This window comes from Lethenteron reissneri, chromosome 14 (genome assembly GCF_015708825.2).
Source record: "Lethenteron reissneri isolate LAM-NWPU_2019-01 chromosome 14, ASM1570882v1, whole genome shotgun sequence".
NCBI classification, from domain to species: Eukaryota; Metazoa; Chordata; class Hyperoartia; order Petromyzontiformes; family Petromyzontidae; genus Lethenteron; species Lethenteron reissneri.
The window spans coordinates 10,201,564-10,216,674 of NC_083792.1; the positions used below are offsets into that span (position 1 = coordinate 10,201,564).

Here is a 15,111-nt window from a genome sequence, read left to right on the forward strand (position 1 = left end):
CTCATTGACACAGTGTTTCACAGCTCACTGAGATGGACTAATATTTGTATCACTCTTGTGCAAGGCTTTGAAACAAGATGTAAGCTGCTATTTGTCTTGTAGTCATGTAGTGGCGAGTGTTACTGGTAGGAACCCACTGGTTCCACCAGCACACAGGGGATTATTGTATCCGTCCGTCGTACAGGGAGGGGCTGGGTGGGGAGGGAGGGGCTGGGTGGGGAGAGGAGGGTGGGGCTGGGTGGGGAGTGGGAGGGGTGGGGCTGGGTGGGGAGGGGCTGGTCACCCCGTGGTGCCCTTATAAAACTCAACGTTTAACCTACTCACGCCGGCTTGTGCCCGCCCTCAGTCGGGCATATTTGCGGAATACACCACGCCGCCGTTGACCCTGGCCATTGACCGAGCAACCCAACGTTCCTACCAGCTCCCTCCGCAGGAATGTGTTAACTCGCTGTTGGCTACATGTATTCACCTAGGTATTTTTTTAACAGTCGTTCATTACTTGTACGATAACATCAAAAGTAGACGTCTTGGGATGGACGCCACCTGTAAGACATTAGGCCCCTCTTGGTTTCATGAACTGTCACAGTTAAGCGGTCGTGATTATATTTAAGAATAAATTACTGTTTTACATTGTGATACATTGCAGTGCCTTTTGTGCCTGCAGAGGTCACGTGAACAAACCACACTCGTCAAGCACATTAAAAATCATGTTCTTACTGGCACCGTTGAATGCAGGGATGATTGTGAGCGTAAGAATCCATTGTAATGAAACCGAATGTTAAACACATTTAATTCATTGTATAATATATATTTTAAATACTATTTGCGTTTATCTCCAGTTGTATCCTGATTTTGCTATCAACGTGGTTTTCTGAGAAGTAACATCCAGTCATAACTTGGAGAGCCAGATTGAATGAGGTTTGTTTTTGTTGTGCAAGTCATTGGTCATCGGGCTGCAATCAACAACTTCACTGCAGATTGAGAATATGTATTAACACTGGAGGAATCCGATGAGCGAGAAAGCTCTTTTTTTAAATCCTTTATATTAAGTTCGCTTGCTTGCTTGCTTGCTTACGACCGTGTAAATCTTTCGGTCGTTTTTTAACCCACTTCCCATGATCCAATCGAGTTGACATTTTCCACACAGACTTGTTGTGCGTGACAATTAATGTTCGTGAAAAATTTTTCAAAAATGTTACACTTTATAGGACAAAAATATTATATTTAATTACCAATTGTTTAATACTGCAGACAATCATCTGACCCATAGGTGGCAGCCATCTCAAGCCAGAGGACGAGAGGACTCAAGCCGCCACGCATATAAAGGATTTAGAGTGAAAAACTTTGTTTTTACGGGTTTACTTATCACATGTCCAGTAGGGGCGGATAAGAACGTTACGACAAACAAAAACATGATAGTCGTACAAAGTACAAGAAAGGTAAACAAATCACCCGAACAAATACATCAAATACAACTAAACCAACCCCATCCTACCAGACAAAGCCCACCGAGGTGTTAACTTGTTTTTCAGAAGCGACCTGGCCACAAATGTTAGCTCAACAAAGTGGCCCGTCATTTGGACGTTATAATCACGGACAGCTGTCTGAATTCAAACTCAGGATCTGGTCGGTGCTGACCTCTAAGCCACGAGTGTGAAAAAATATTTTTTTTGTATCCATGGACTCGTATATAATTTAACTTTTATTTTGAAAACACGATTTATTTTTATTTTAATAAGCAAACTCGCGGAAAGAGATAATGATAATGACATTTATAAACGCGCCAGATTTTGCAGACAAGTCAACAACCTTAAGAGGCGCGGAGCAAAGCTTCGGGCTGCTCAAAAGCCTGAGCCCAACAGATAAGAAGAGGGCCTTTCGATTTTTCTTAAAAGTCAAGAGTGCATTTGATGTTGCGGATGTGCAAAGGGACAGAGAGTTCCACATTAAGGGGACGACAGCAGAGAACTGACGTGAGGCTAGAACAGTTCTAGACCTTTGGTGTTTGAAACAGATTTTGAGTGACGCTGCTGCGTCGGGTTCTACCAGAGCCATCAGTGCAAGACCAGGGAGTAGTGAGGCAAGGTTTTTTTTTTATAGGAAACCGGTGCTTTATAGACTGTGGTCACAACCACGCTATGCATATTCAGGCACTTATTTTCAATAGAGTATTGGGAAGATATTCGAAATCTTAAGTAGTGTAAGGTATTCATAAAATCAGGTCGTTCGGCAGGGGGCATACACATAAGAAACCTTAAAAACGGGCACACGTGTTGAAAAATAAAGGTTTGAAAAATCTGGATCGCTGTGCACTGTCCATCTTTAACAATGTCTTTGCCGTGTTCATTTTTTTTAAGTGTAAACGAACTATCAATGAATGCATTTATATTGACACGATCTAACCCATAAACCTCTTATGTTTAAATGTACACGTTGAAAATAAACGTTTGCTTCATGAAAAGCGTTGACGACACTCGAGCACTTAATATACTTTGGTAAATATCTTGATGAAACGTTTGTTAATCTGTATGCAGCATGTAATACGTGTTTATAAAACTACTGGCCATCAAACCCGAGTTTAACCTTTTAAATTTTGAGAGCATTATTTCAGTTGTGACATTTTTGTGTCTCTGTTTTTAAAAGGCAAATAAGTTCAGGGCCGAGCAATTGGCTGCAGCTTCCAACCATAATGACGTCACGCGACTTGACGATTTTTGACCCCCCCCCCCCTCGTCACACGGCGTCACAAAGTCAGACCCCACTCAAATATGACGTCACAAAGCTCTGCCCCCCCCCCCCCCAAAATAAAACATGCTTCAAATCGCTTTAAACTATTGTCATAGTAGTGCGTATTTAATGTGGCGCTGCATTCTGATGTTGTAGGAGAAAACATTAAAAAGTATATTTAATTAAGTAGAACGTGTTGTCTATTTATTAAAAGTTGCGCATTTTGATGTGACGTCACATTTCTCAACCCCCCCCCCCCTCCTCACACATCGTCACAAATGTCTGACCCCCCCCAGGTGCGTGACGTCATTTATGGACGGCCCCAAATGCAAACATTTTTTACGTACGTACTCGATTACTTGTTCAGTATCCCATACTGAACTGCTTCACCTCTTGATGTACAACTGCTGGGAAACGGGATCTGTATAATGTCAAAACCAAAATCAGAATATTTATCCTGGATAAATCCGATGAGCTGTGAAGCGCTTTTCTTCACAGATGTCCAGTAGGGGCTGGTCAGAAACTTACAACAAACAATACAAAAACTTTTTTATTTAAAGCTTTCGTGACTGCAGGGATTCATATTCTTGGTTCTTTCGGTAAAGTCACGTAGGAAGGGAAATAATAAAATAATAAAAATATAAAACAATAATATTATTTCCCTTCTACGTGACTTTACCGAAAAAAACCAAGAATATGACTACAAAAACTGCACAATATAAGAAAGGAAAGTAAACCGCAAAAAATAAATACAATTAAGTATATAAGTTATTTGTGCTTAAAATATATTAGGTAACAAGCACTGTAGTGGTATGCGAGCATAGCACCAAATTACATACAATTATATTCTTAGGTTTTTTTCGGTAAAGTCACGTAGGTAAAAACATTAAAAAGTAAAATAAAATAAAAAATCACAACGTTTCGGAGGCAACACAAGCTTCCGTCTTCAGGTGGTACCGTCACAGCCACGACAGCTGTATCAAGTAAATGATTGCAGAAGCGACCACTCCGTTTATACATACAATTACTTCATAGTTCTTGCATGTGGTTGTAAACTTGCGTGAGCTGAAGCAGCCTCAAGTTGCAGGAGTTTAATGCATGGTAGTACAATGCCTTGTGGGTAGACAGTAACTGGCTTGAATAATTTAACCCACGCCTTATCAATAATTTCAGCCTTTTTGGCTTAAACATGTTTACAAACCTTAATCCACAGTATGCAAAACAGGGCTCTAAATTTTTAAATGACTCGTTAAATTTATATATTAAACACATGATAAAACTATGGGGCCATTGCCATTTGTAAAGGTTCTGGAAATGTAATATAATTGTATACTTATCCCCATTGCCCGCATGAAGTTCCACTTGGGTGCGCTGCAATCTTCAATGTCTTAGACGGCCCTCAAAGTCCCTTGTTCACGACGTGCCGAGTAGAGGCTGCGTGAAGTACAAACGTTGGACTTCTTTCGCACCGTACGTTGACAACCGTGTCGAGTCCCCCCCCGATGGCGGTATTCTGCGGCTGCTCCAGATCGTCACGCTGTAAAAATGCAGAACGGTCCGTTTGACTGCAGCTCAACAAGCTAGCGAGATGTCTAATATCATGGAACATTTTTTCCCTTACAAAAGCAAACCTGTCAAGCCCGTATCAGTGCCTACCTCATTACAGACCAATTCAGACCTTACACTGGTCAACACACTTTTTCTAGCATAAGGTATTCCAACGGTCTTAATGTAATTTTGGGGTGCGGATTCCAAATCTGGCATCAGTTTTTGTCTATCACATCAGGTTTTTGAGAAATCAAATATTGCAACAACTTGCAATCATAAGTGACAGAGTTATTTTCGGGTAAAATCAATGAAAATGGGGTATGCCGATAGCATAAAAATGAGATGTGATAGAGCAAATCTGGAATCAAGATTTGGAATCGGCACCATGAAATTAGTCTAAAACAGCTGTAAAAGTCTAGGCCAGATTTTTTTTTTGACCAGTGTTATTCGTCACCCCGTCCCCTTATACATCTCAACGTTCATCCTAAACAGTCCCATCACAAGGGAGAAACACGAACAAAGACAATTAATGTTTTGCCTGTATTGAAATGGCTGTCCGCCATAATGACTTGAAAACTCAATATCGCTGTACAAGAATACGGGTAAACCACGTGGATTCGCAGGCATGTCAAAGTATTCACAAATAAGAATAGGTTTAACCTATTTTTTTATACTGGCAAAAAAGGTCCCATGATATCAGACCTCTGCAGTCAAGCTGACACCATCCCGAGCTATGAATGCTCTTGATACGTGTGGCATTGCCTTTGTGCTGTTCGCCTTTTGGCGTTCTCTGCTCTGAAACTGGTGCGACAGGGCCATAAAGGCTGTCTCTGGTGTAGGCCAATCAGTTTCAAATTCGATGCACTATATTATCAGATCACGTTGGTTTGCATGTTCACCACAAGTGTGTTCACCATAGGTGTGTGGTGAACATGCCAACCCGATTCCTTGCTGAAGGTATCTATTTGGTGGCTGAACATCTTAACACTTGTTCTATTACCAGAAAGGGTAAAACCTATTCTTATTTTTCACAAGACGTCTGATATTTCGCAGCGTGCCAAACGACACACGCAGCAACAACACGGAAATCCATTGGAGAGCTGTACAGCGCAACCCTGAGGTTATTAATAATTATTATGCACGTCATCTCTTTGTGTTGTCTCTCCAAGTTATCCGTTCCAATTTCCAGGGTCGCAAACGAGATCAAATTACGGTATCTTTATTTAGCACATTCATACGAGTGTAGTGACATCGAATGGGCCACTACGGCACGTAGCGCTGGTTACTGGTAGAGAGTGGGATCGTGGGTGTAATAGCCCGGCCTACCAGCAGGGTCGGTAAAGTGTGCGACTGGGGTCCGTAGCCTCGGTTGCTAGCAGTGAAGGGCATTTGAGGATACAGCGGCAGGTCTGCCAGTAGGGCACGTGATTGTAACGGATGTAGGTGAGGGGACACGTGGGGAAGAGCCCAGAACCTTCTGGGAGGTTCCAGAAGGGGGCGTGGCTGAGGGCGGAGCCAGGCCACGCTGGGGAGGATAAAAGGGAGGCCCCGACGCTGGGTCGGGGCTGCTGCGGTTTGGAAATGGAACCCGTCGTCTTCACAAGTCTTCAACCCCGGTAAGCTCTGTGATATCCACTCCCAAATGCCACTCTCTAACATGATGGTTGCACTGCTTTGAGACCCGAATTGACGGTCTCATGATACGACACCAATTATACAAATCAGTATGAACAAAGGGGGACAATTACAATACTTTAAAAAAGCGTAATAAATATTAAATGTGCATTTTATATTAAAGCGCCAGGCTCCCTTGTGCTGTGGCATCGAACCCCTGGGGGGAGATCAGAAGACGTTCTGCTCAACGAGCCATGCGTTGTTAAAATTACAATTTATAAAACGTCACCGTTGCATTGTACGTAGCGACACAATCAACATTACCGGGGCAATGTGTGTATGGTAAACGTGATGCTATTCAAAGTGGCGTAAAAAAAACACATATCCGAGATCGTGAACTTAGAAGACGAATTATTTCATATGGCAAAGGTGAAACTTGCAACATTGTGTGTTTAAAGGTTATCAAGCCATTCAGTCGCCTCTGCGGAAGCTTTGTGGATGACAGTGATGTTGACCGCGAATCGGCGGTGCGGGCAGTGCTGGATTCCATAATTGATGGTCTGGCTCTGGTGACTGCAGGCATCAGATTGCAGAATGCTCTTCATCTTCCATCGATGGTGACCGGACCTGCCATATCCTTTTCCGCAGAGATTTAGGGCTGACAAACTTTATTTTTTCTGGGTAGGTCAACCCTCCAGTTCTTATAACTTCCAATGTGTGGTTAAATGTGTTCCCACCAAGGTCATCCAAAATGTGCTTGATAATAGATTCTTTAGTTTCCATCGTGCAAAATCGCTCAATTAAATACGCTTCACTAAACTGTTTAAACAGCCCTTGGATCAGGCGAGCGTGTCGGTTATAATTCCAGGTTGAAATATTTCATGAATCGTCGCATTGGAAGAGCACGATGTAAAATGTTTTAACGCTGCGGTGAAAAATAGCCTCATGCGGGCTGCAGGGGTGACACATTGCAAACTCTACTTTCAAGTTGAAACACATGGGATTCCTGCACGCGATACAATCCATGTATTGCGAGCTTAAGAATCAATATACATCGCGCTCCACTTGTTCCAACCTTAGTTCATCCAATTTCGATTTAAAGCTTTCGTGACTGCAGGGATTCATCTTCTTGGTTCTTTTGGTAAAGTCACGTAGAAGTCCATCCAATTACAGATGTCAGTTCAAGAAAATAGCCTACATACGCATACTTTTAGATGTTTAATTTGCATTGTTACGACACATTACATTTGAACGCATTCTAATATTACGCATGGCGATAAGTTCAGCAGCTAAATGCCATTGTCGAGATCTGCTCGCCACGAGTGCTTGAGAAGAGTGTTCGTGTCGTTGTCGCTAGTCCTTTGTTAAAGCAGCGGAGAGTGCAGTCATTTACCCTATGGCCCCATAGTTTGGCTTACATGGCCACAATCGCTCCGCCGTGGCTGGTCGTAGATTTTTCTATTTATGATGGTAATGCATGCATCGGCCTCTGTTGATGTTCTGTTGCAGATGATGGTGAACACACCAGAATCGTCAAGGAATGTCAGACAGGAGGGACGTTTTGTTTGGGTCTGGAATACATTTTCGTCCTCCAAGTCCACGTTGTTCCACTGTTCATCAGCGTTCTCCTTGAACATGTTGATGTTCATTGTGCGGGCCATAGCCCGACTGAAAAATAAAAGCATCTCAACAAACTCAAGTTAGTGAATCAAAAGGTCACCAAATTGTCAAAAAGCAAAATTGGTTTCTTCGTAACTTTATTTCAAACGATGTCTACCTGAACGCAATGAATATACAACACAAATGGCAACATCGAAACGTCGTCTAGTGAGCCCAATTGGCAGCTGGCTTCAACGTTAACGTTTGGCAACTTAAACACGGTTCAAGAGTACTTTCTGGGCATGTTTACTACACGTGGAAGACGTTCGTGAAACGGTAAAGAGTTGCACTTAAAAGCAAATTGGTGTCCACGTTTACAAGAAAAGCATATGTACAGAAGAAAAAGCGTTACAAGTGTTGGAATGATCTAAAAATATATTTTCATGAACTCAAAATTACATCTTGCACTCTTAACTGAACAAAAAAAAGCTGCAACGTTTGCATTAAATGTTGCCAGTGTTGAAACTACACGAGTCATACGTATCCTTGTGAGTTATTTCCTGCCGTACAATGACGCCTTATTTAACATTTACTTTTAAAGGTGTCCGTCATTGGTCAGTGCCTAATGCAAGCCCTTTGTTTGGCCCGATTTTCCCCTCCGCAAATTAAAGTGGTTCTTTGACACGGGCATGCATTTACTCTCGGCGAATTCCACTTGACACACACTCATTATGCTCTCAAACGGAAAACCATGGGTAACTGAATATATACAAGCACAACTTGGTGACTTAAAACAAAGTAATCCCCCTTTTGGCTTTCCAAATATTATCAAGCAGCATTTTGTTTAAGCAACTGGACCTGTTTCAACTTTCTCGCTACTCCATCTGATTGTCAAGCAAATACTGCCGGTATGACCAGATTTTATCGGCTTCAAAGCACTCCATATAAACTACGGGACGTCGCTAAATGGAGAAAAAAGCAATACCGTACATAAACTCGTTGTGCATTGCCGTAGAGCATTTACAGAGGCGAGCGAGCTATTGGGACAATTCTACTCCTGCTGGAGGAACCAGAGTGACAGGACAGACCTTTGCATCCTTTCACAATGTAGTTTTGACAAACACAACAAAAACACAAAATAACAAAGGACGGCTAAGCACATTCACACGTTTCATAACCGAGTTACAATTCTATTTTTGTGTTTGTTCAGGAGCTAAACGTCGCATGAGTGAAAACAAAGTATAACAAACGTGAAATTGAGCTGGACTATGTCATGCACATTACTTAACCTAGATGCCGTCCCTCGGTCCAACGTACGTGTGAATGAGTGGAGACGATCGGCTCGCGATAGAAACCACTCGGATACCTGAGAAATGACGGCCTAACACGTGTATATCAGGGCTCATTACGTTTAAAGAAAAGAAAAAAAACATCAAGCCACAAACACAAACACTGCACAAAGCAAGCACCCGCAGCGTTTCCCCGCCAGTGTCGCCGACATGACATCGCATCAACGCTTAATCTTTCTTTTCTTTCACAAGAGGTTTTTTTGGGTTAGATCGCGTAAATATATATGTGTGTCGTTAAACCCACCACCACCCGACGCAGCCCATTAGTAAGGTTTGTCACTTAGACAAAACGTGCCCATTAGTTAGTTTAGTAGAGTGGTGTGTTGGAGAGTAAACTCACAAAATGTACAACTTCTTCTCGTTATATATTTAACTAAGGCACAATAAGGCGAAGACACAACGTGGAGGCCCCTCAAGCCTACTTGAAGATAAGATTGTTGCTGCACCGAATTTTACAATATTGCCATCAAACAGACGTTGCAACAACAATAAACTCATCCGTGGACGGCCGTTTTGGTCGGCGTAACTGGAAAACGCAATCCAAAAATGTTTTCATTTGCAGATAGTAATTACGCTGCACTCCAAGCTGCTCAACACGAGGTTGAAACGTAGTGATACAAAGGCCTTACATTCACAGGCACGCACTACCGACATCAGTCCTGTGTTTAAACAACAACAAAAGTTATTGCAGTGATATCGCTCAACACTTCTGGTTGGGATTTTAAAGTATTCTTCTCTCACGAGAAACACGGACGTTGACAAAGCAAACGGAGCGCGTTAATGTTTGCAAAGAGGAACGGAGAGATGCACGATTGCAATTACAATCGGAGGCAGAAAGAAGAGCACACGGACTTAGAGAACATTCCAACATTGACCGTTAAGAAAAGTGTGCTCTGGCAGAACAGCTCGCGATAAGGGATGACGGCTGGTGGTCGAGACGACCAACGAAGTAGGCAAGCTAAGGAGGGAACAAGGAGATCTAAAATCGGCTTGCGTAAGGTGCCCGATGTATTGTTGCATGGCATGACCGCCGGCAATGGCTTGAAGTCTTCATCCAGTGGTGGGGATTGATCATGGCTGATGATGACGCTTCAAAAACCGACGTCAAACAGTCTACTTGGGTACGGGTACATATCTAACTAGCCCTGTACAAAAATTCACCGATGAACTATTTTAATGGATTCTCATGATCCTGATACATGCATTGAATGTGTGTAAAAATATCTAAATTATTTATGATCAATGTTAATTATATTCTAATCTGCAAATATATTTAGGCTAATGGGCATAACAAACCAAAATAGAACATACGAGACTGGCATGAGGAGAGACAAAACTAAGACAACACTTGATCGATTTGTAACTGAAATCTGGCGCTTCATCAAATTATCGGTAGTTGAATCACAACATGTATAGTTTTTTATAAAATATTTTTTATATTCTACAACATATTTAAATGTTTGTAATATTGTCTATTTTCCTTTATTGACAGTCAGTGAATTTTCTTTTGTTCTGTAGCCAGTTGTATCCTCCTGACGTTAATACTGTTAATCTTTTGTTCATTAACAATTATCCGTTCAAATACATAGCATCACATGGGAATCTGTAAAATACTAAGTTATGCATTGAAAGTACAAAAGCTTATCCAGACCACAAGCTCAATACGTGTGGCAAATGTCATTTGGACCAACGGATCAAAAGGGTTGAGAAAATGTGGTCATGCCAACTTGGCAGCAGTGAAACGGACAAATGGACCCGGTTTCATCCGCATGAGCACTCATCAGTAAGCCATCAACATTCGCTGCTGCACTATGCCTCTGGGACCCCCACATCCAGACGGCTTGTACCTTTACACTATGCTGACCTCATCCACGCTTGCCTCGTCAACAATAATTAAAATATGAAAATGACGATGAAAATCCCATCACTTACAGATTACTTGTGGCGATGGATTTAAATAATCTCGCGTGTTGCCGCACATTCTTGCACCTAGTTTTGGCCACCAGATTTCACGGAATTATTTTTAACAATCAGCTCGTCGGCACGTAAAGTCCACATTCTACAAAACTAAGGAAGTGTAGCCATTACAAACGCATAATTGTTCCCTGACAAGCGTACATCAAATTGTATTTTGCCCTGTAATATTTGCTTCTCTTGAAACGAAACAGCAAGGGGAACACGCGCAGAAAGCAAAGGAGCGCAAACATTCATCAGCCCTCACAGCTCGCCGATCATCCTCTGAATGTCCTTCAGCTTCTCAAGGTGAAAGCTCCCCTCCGACATGGAACACAGCATCCTGCAAAGACACCCCACAGCGCACAGGGTCACCTCGCAGGGCTACGACAGCTAAAAGAAAACCGGCGCGCCGCAAGCCTTTACTACTGCCGTGTCGGAAAAATACTAAGCCGAGCAAATGTTATCTGATGTTTTCAAGGCATCATGCAGTAGATAATCAGCTTGGTTACACGTGTACAATGTGAATCAAGTATGCCCAAAACAAGACAAAACTGTTTGGCCAAACCATATCCACACCGGCAAAGTCCAAAATACAGTAGCAGCAAAAAAAAATAACATCCACAGAATGTAACACATAGGAAATTCGACCCAAGGCAACAGAAAACCGTTCACCGAAACCATATCCATGCCAGCAAGGACATAAAGACGATGGAAAATCATCCCATTCTCAAAGCGACATTTTCGCCCCCCATTTTGCTCTGACATGGAGAATGCCCAATATCAATAACACAGCTGAGAGCTGCCACCACACCAAAAAGGGGCAGAAAGCATATAGCAGAGATGAGTGGCGTGGTGAGTGGCTCAGTGAGTGGCATGGCGGTGAGTGGTGAGATGGTGAGTGGCACGGCGAGTGACGATGTAAGCGAGTGGTGCGGTGAGTGGCGTCGCGTCGCGAGCGTCTGGCACGGCGAGCGAGCGTGTTGGCAGGTAGCGCGGTGAGCGAGCGAGCGGCTTGGCCGTGAGTGGCGGCGGCACCTGAATGCACGTAGGGCGTTGGTGTTGCTCTCGAACTCGCGTGCCTTGCGGTGTCCTGCCCGCACAACCGTGTCGGGCAGCCCGGCCAGACGGGCGGCGTTGAAGCCGTAGCTCTTGGGGCACGCGCCGGCAACGAACTTGTAGAGGAAGGTGATGGTCTCCTGGCTGGGGTCGTCGTCATTCTCCTGCTCCACCATGCACGCCTGCAAGAACCCGGCGTATCCCCGGCGGGCCCCAACTTAGCGCCTCGGCACTCGTACACAGATATAATCCTCCGGCAGTTACGCGCGCAAAACGTAAAATGAGGTCGGAATTGTTTTGCTTGAAGCACATGCACAGCCATTAAGTCATTCCACTGATGAGGGCCTCTGCACACTCTGTGGATCGTGGAGGATAATAGGCCATACTTAGACCAACGCTGGTCGGTGTAGGTTGGTGAAAATTGGCAGCGTGGGCATTGGAGCGTAATAATGCAATTTTCTGTAATGCAGTCCGCTGACGACCATATCTCAGTAGGAGATAAAAAAATTCACCATTTAGACACATGACATAAATATAGACACACACACGTAAAATAAGTCTGCTTCGCCCACAGTCGCTGACCTGTTTAACAAAAAAAAAAATATTATAAAAATATACAAATGCAAACGTGCATAACCACATGAATTCATTCAAGCATCAGGTACAAAACAAGAGGTGAGTGACTGGGCGAGGTGAAGTACTCATCTCAGTGCAAGTGTGCGGGAAAACGAGTGGGAAAGCGTGGGGGAAGAGAGGGGAGAATGGAGAGTACATATTATCTGCTTACCTGTTGTGCTACTCATGTTGTCCATGACAACGCCAATAATTATGTTTTGTCATGCATTTTGTAACTTAAAATCGTAAAGAGTCGGTCCCTCACAGATAACATCTGACGGTTCACCACCAGCATTGATTCAAGCAAGCCCGGTTGGTGATCAGAAACTATGTCAAAAGCTTTCCAATAGCGTTTAGCAATCATCAGGCGCGTAACAGCGTGAAACAACTTCATTATAATATGTTAATGCTGTTGACAAGGGTAAAACGTGCGGGCGCGTACCATGTGGCCCAGACGCACGTGGTAGGGGGGTGCTTTTGTTCAGCAACCATCAGGCGTTTAGTGCGTGCAACAACCGTGACGACGAAGCGGAGGGGGGAAACGTGCGGGCGCGTACCATGTGGCCCAGGCGCACGTGTGGGCTGGCCGCGAAGTCCTCCACGAGCGAGTGGTAGTGTGTGGAGAAGAGGGTGCGGCAGCGCACGCCCTCGGCCAGCTCGTGCACCACGGCGCTCGCGATCGCCGTCCCGTCGTACGTCGCCGTGCCGCGGCCTCGGGGGCGCAAAAAAAAACCCAACGAAAGACAAACGGCACCGTGAGCATCACGGCTTGGGCTTCGCGCGCTGCGTCGGTTCCGCGTTGGTTCCGCGTTCATCGTGTTGTGCGATGTGGGGGGGGGGGGGGTTTCACACCGAGCTCGTCGAGCAGCACGAGAGAGTGGCGCGTCGCGTGCTGCAGGATGCTGGACGTCTCGCTCAGCTCCACGAAGAACGTGCTCTCCCCTGCGCGTCGCACACGGCACCTCCGATTAGCGCGCTTGGCAAAGTACGGTGCGAAACAAGTTCGACACGCGTACGTAGAAACGTACGTACAACGACGCCCTCTACACTTTGTTGTTTTTATAACTTGCCGTGTAAGTTTAGGAGCACAGTCGTCGCAAACACACCGCCATATTCAATTAATGGGGGCGGAACGGTGGCGCACACTGTTGTGCGTGTATCATATTCCCGCAGCCCATCACTTGTCAAGGAATCAATCTAATGAGTCACTATTTCGTGAGGGAAGTCAATGGAACAAATCGGCACAAATAAGTAAAAACCTGGACAAATTGATCAAGCTGGACAATCACTAGTCTTGGACTCCAGGCCAGGACTCGAGATGCCATCACGGAGGTGGAAGCTTCTTGAGTCGAGGCCGGTGTCAGGACCAGTCAAGGCAGAGGGGCGCTGCCCTACGATGGCTGATATTGGCTCCAGCGAGGAGATCTAGCGTTACACTGCGGAAGCCACCAAACACTTTGAAACAAAGCGACACATTTTACATACCACGCAATAATTACATTTTGGGGGAAACAACATAGCAATCGATCAATATTTTGAAGCATTGTCAACAAGCCGAGACCGACGGACACCTAGGAACAGAGAGAATCGGCAACCTTCGCGCCGCGGTACTGACGCACGCACGGGCCTCACCAGACATGATGCGGTCAGACGCCCCCAGCCGCGTGAACACGCGGTCCACGGGCGTCAGGCGGCACGCCTCGGCCGGCACGTAGCAGCCCAGCTGTGCCATGATGACGATGAGCCCCGCCTGTGGAAGACCCACACCTCGTTCTCACCATCGTCGGGGTCAACGAGTCGCATGCCGCCCCCCCCTCATACCGCCAGAGCCGAGCGGTAACACAAAATTGGTGGAATAAAGGAAAAGGTTTTCTTTTTTGTCATGCAAGAGACACGGTAGAGAAGGAGAAGCAAAACGCTTTAAGATTTTTGTTTCACAGATATACAAAGATAAGGCTCAATTATTTTACACCACGCTTTCAGATGGATTCGGTGTTAATAAAGCATTGATATGTTAAAATAAACAACCTGATTTTTTATTTCATACTGAAAAGTACATTTTGTAAGTTTTTAATCTTGACTTAAAGCTTTCGTGACTGCAGGAATTAATATTCTTTATGTGACTTTACCAAAAGACCCAAAGAATGTGTACGTTTTTGTTAACTGTAAAAATGTAAACATTAGCGTTTTCTTTTTATGGAAATGATAGACCAGCGTGGCGACGTTATCATCAGACCCCTACGAGTGTCACGGCGCAAGGAGGCCATCATCCAGCAGTGGACTCACAGTGGGCTCATAGATAAAAACGGATGCATCGTTGCATAGCCACTGTAAATGGTGTTGTCGTAAAGGGCCACAATACAATGGTTCTCTCGTTTTTTTGTGGTTATACCACATGTTGTTAGGGCACGTTTGGCATGATGGTAGCTTTTTAGGGTACTGAAGCACGTGGAGCCAAGCATCTGACGTGCCGAACAGCGCAAGGTACAACCCGAAAACACATTGCAAAACTATGGCAGCACAACCACACAAAAAACCTAACAACGAAACCTGTGCTCGCTCATTCTCAGCAACAACGACATTTTTGTCTTCTGTTGTTTTAGTTGCTCACGCATCACGGACCTTCTTTACAAAAGATTCACGAAAC

The 15,111-nt window shown here is 44.4% G+C and overlaps 1 protein-coding gene across 1 annotated transcript in view; it reads right to left on the bottom strand.

The window, feature by feature from the left end:
* Window positions 1-7,629: 7,629 nt before the first annotated feature.
* The window catches only part of MSH6 (mutS homolog 6), a 29,369-nt gene continuing 21,887 nt past the window's right edge, over window positions 7,630-15,111 (bottom strand). The window contains exons 17-21 of the mRNA XM_061551500.1: window positions 14,097-14,214; window positions 13,317-13,406; window positions 13,022-13,176; window positions 11,829-12,031; window positions 7,630-11,133 (exon numbers count right to left, since the gene is read on the bottom strand). Coding sequence (XP_061407484.1) covers window positions 11,055-11,133; window positions 11,829-12,031; window positions 13,022-13,176; window positions 13,317-13,406; window positions 14,097-14,214 — 645 coding nt within the window. The 3' untranslated portion in view covers window positions 7,630-11,054. The remainder of the gene's footprint in view (window positions 11,134-11,828; window positions 12,032-13,021; window positions 13,177-13,316; window positions 13,407-14,096; window positions 14,215-15,111) is intronic.